The sequence below is a fragment of the Symsagittifera roscoffensis genome, chromosome 1 (genome assembly GCF_963678635.1).
Source record: "Symsagittifera roscoffensis chromosome 1, txSymRosc1.1, whole genome shotgun sequence".
In the NCBI taxonomy this organism is placed as follows: Eukaryota; Metazoa; Xenacoelomorpha; order Acoela; family Convolutidae; genus Symsagittifera; species Symsagittifera roscoffensis.
In genome coordinates, this window is record NC_087062.1 from 32,415,312 (window position 1) to 32,418,665 (window position 3,354).

Below are 3,354 nucleotides of genomic sequence, written 5' to 3' on the forward strand. Positions count from 1 at the left end.
AGGTTAATAAAATCTAGAGAAAATTACCTGAACCATTGCCTGATCCAGGAACTCATCAAGGGTATTTGGCTCTTATTCCTCCCTCTCCTAACCTCACATAAGCATCAATTTTGTGATGTAACGATGGGTTTTACAAGGTTAAGTATAAAGTCAAAGCTGGGACACCTAAGTCGATAAAAATAAGCAGACAAGCGTTATGTGGACAATTATTTTCGAGGGAAAGAGCCATTACTTTCTAGGCAATTATTGCAAATGAGCCGATTAGGACGCTGTATTTGAATAAATTTTAAATGAAGCCATCAAATGATTCAGTGATCATGTTATACAAGTTGTTAACTTGAAAAAAAAATTAGTCTATGTTCCGATTTAATAACGCTTGTTACTCGTTAGATTAATTACAGTAGGGTTGGACGCTGTTGGCGATATGTTCAAAACTTACATCTTTGGAGATTTGAAAGGCTATTAGTTTAGTGTATTAAATTGAAGATTTATCCAGTATCATCAAGTTGAGTTTAATCAAACGGTCAAAGCGTAATAATTAAAATTATATCATTACTCTTAAAACCATTTTAGTATATCTGAAATAGTATAACCACAAGTATGTTACACTTTAGCACATGAATTTAACCACTGTGCCAAATTTAGGTGTTGTGATATTTTATCCAGAAATATTTCACTACAGATCAGTGCTAATTGTGCTTATTCGATGGCTACAGCTCCCGATATGATTTCGCTCAACTCTGTCGTGATCACTGCCTGTCGTGTCCTGTTGAATTTGATGGTCAGCTTGCCTATCATCTCTTCGGCATTCTTACTCGCATTGCCCATAGCCGTCATTCTTGAACTGTGTTCACTAGCTGAAGCCTCTTTCATGGCGTAATAGAGCATGTTGGTCAAGGAGGCTTCTTGGTAGTTCTGCAAAACAAACTCATCCACTGAGTCATAGACGGCAACTCCGGGAGCCTTGGCGATCGTGTTCACTGTGAAAATCGGCTGTGTTTGAAGGTTATATGAGACTACCGATTTGAACTTGTTGTAATATACATGACCCATATCGAAATCACCGATCTTGTCGATAATTTCACTGGCAATTAGGCTAGCCTCTCCGTAGCTAGGCATCACTTTTCCGACATCCTTGAAGGTAAGGAAAATGTTCTTTGCATGTGTTCGTTGCAACTGGCCCCTCGCTTTGTCGCCTACGATCACCAGTTTGTAATCAGTGCCTGGGTTTGTGTTAATTTCATTTCGGATCGACTTCGCAATACTCGAGTGAATGGCGCCACACAATCCCCTGTCACTGCTCAGAGCAACCAGAACTTTCACTGGTCTCTTCGATTCCACTGCATCAAGGGGCTTCACCTCAGCTTGATCGTAGAAGTGCTGAGAGCCATGGCCAAATGTAAAAGACTGTTTCAGCTCTTTATCAGCCTTGGCAAACCTAAATGTCAAGTTTAGTTAACAGTGCAAAACACTTCACGGAGAACTAATAGTCCTCATTTCAAGGTTTAGTTTAGTCTTATTTTCAATGTTTCATTTACTTTTGAACTCACTAGCGGCAAAAAAAAGACACCATTGTTTTTCGAGTTAAACGCAGTAAGGCATATTCTACTTTCTCTGCAAGAAAACTTGGCTGTAGGTAATGCAGCCCAGGGAGAAGGGCTGCTACGCGTTAAAAAAGCACCATTTATGAACTTCCGAAGTTCGAGACACGAAAATACTTAGTCAAACCAACAAGGGTTACCAAAAATGGCAAATCCAGTTTTCGTATCAGTAAAGCTGGTAAGGCCAACCAAAGCAGATAAAGCATATAGGACATACCTGGCTGCAGCTATCATTTTCATAGAGGATGTGATCTTCAGAATATTTTTCACACTTTTAAGCCTAAGAGAGATGTCCTTGAGGGTTGCCATTTCCCTGCAGGGCTGTAGCGATTGCATCAGGGGAGCATTTTTGGCCTGCAACCCCTGTCGAAGTACACTTCTAGCTCCGAACATAATTCAAATCTAAAAACATCGCCATATTTTAGTCTTGCACTTCATTTTCTGCTAAGATAAGTTAATATTTGATTATTGAAATATTAGACTGGGCGACAGCTTTGAAAACAATTCAGTAGTGCATGTAGTGAAAATAAAAACTAAAAACTGCGAAGTTTTCATGTCAGTTACAGTCAATTGTTTCCGTTATTAAGACTGTTTTTTTTTAATTACATCATCATAGATTGATTGAAACTATGAGCTCCGGTTATTTCCTCTAATGGTTTTCTAACATTTATAGATGTATCGAAAAAAAGTGATCCCGCAATTAGCTTTAAAATATTTCAAATCTGCCATATGCTACGATATCACCCAACCGAAAAACATTTGGGCTTTATTGAAAAAACAATAAAAATAAGGCTTCTTCGTATATTCAGAAATAAAATTACTCAAAACATTGAAATGAACATCAAGTGATGGTTCCGATTCCCAATCAACTTTCGTCACAGTTATTAGACCAGGAATCTTAGACACCATTAAATCAATCTCAGATTGCTTTACATCTTTACTTTTATTTTGCTTCATTTGGTAGGGCGAAACCCAAATTTCTATGTTTATTTTATTTTTCAAGATGTAGTTGGTACATATTTCTTGAACTGGGTAAAACAACTCCATTCCATTGTGTCCGCTATCCAAGTAAACAATTTTATCGATCAAAAACTTGGTGTCCAGACCATCCGTTTCACGTTTGTCTTTGCAAGACAGGTCCAATAAAATCTGGTTTATCACGCTGCATCCTTTACTGAAACCAATTAATTCAAATGGGTCAGTTGGAAGTTCCAGAAGGGCTTTGTTACATCTTGATTTCCCTATGTGAGTGAGAGTTGCTGAAACACTGAACTCAAATTGCAGCTTTTTCCCACTGGTGATAATAATTATGTAGATATTTGAAACACAAAGGCGACTCAGAGATTCGCACTATTTGTGATACAAGAACAAATGTCTAAGATTACTACGTGCAGATGAAATGACAAATCAGAAATTGAAAACCAAAAATTGCCTCCACCAATAAGAATTTTACAAATGGTAATTTGGCAAAGCTGGAACTACGAACAAAATCGTGCTGCGGAACAAAGCAGGCAAACATTTAGTAGACGACCGCCGAACGGAATTATGAATTACCACATTGAGACGCTTAGTCGAAAAAAAAATCGAAAATATTGGAAGGCTAGATTTGAGTAAATGAACAAAGCTGGTTTTAAAAGCCAAGACAATTTAATCTGAAATAAGTATCATAGGAAAACTTTCCAAGTGGTAACTAAGCCGAAATATCAAAACGAACCCGAAAAAATTAATAAAAAGTTGTGAGTCCCCTCATCAT

At 37.6% G+C, this 3,354-nt stretch overlaps 1 protein-coding gene across 1 annotated transcript; it reads right to left on the bottom strand.

The window, feature by feature from the left end:
• Positions 1–462: 462 nt before the first annotated feature.
• On the bottom strand, positions 463–2,001 carry LOC134842962 (ATP synthase subunit gamma, mitochondrial-like). Its single transcript, XM_063859509.1, has 2 exons — positions 1,819–2,001; positions 463–1,438 (listed from the first exon to the last, which is right to left on the bottom strand). Exons 1-2 carry the CDS (start codon positions 1,992–1,994, stop codon positions 700–702), a joined length of 915 nt encoding a protein of 304 aa, XP_063715579.1. The 5' UTR covers positions 1,995–2,001; the 3' UTR covers positions 463–699.
• Positions 2,002–3,354: the final 1,353 nt, after the last annotated feature.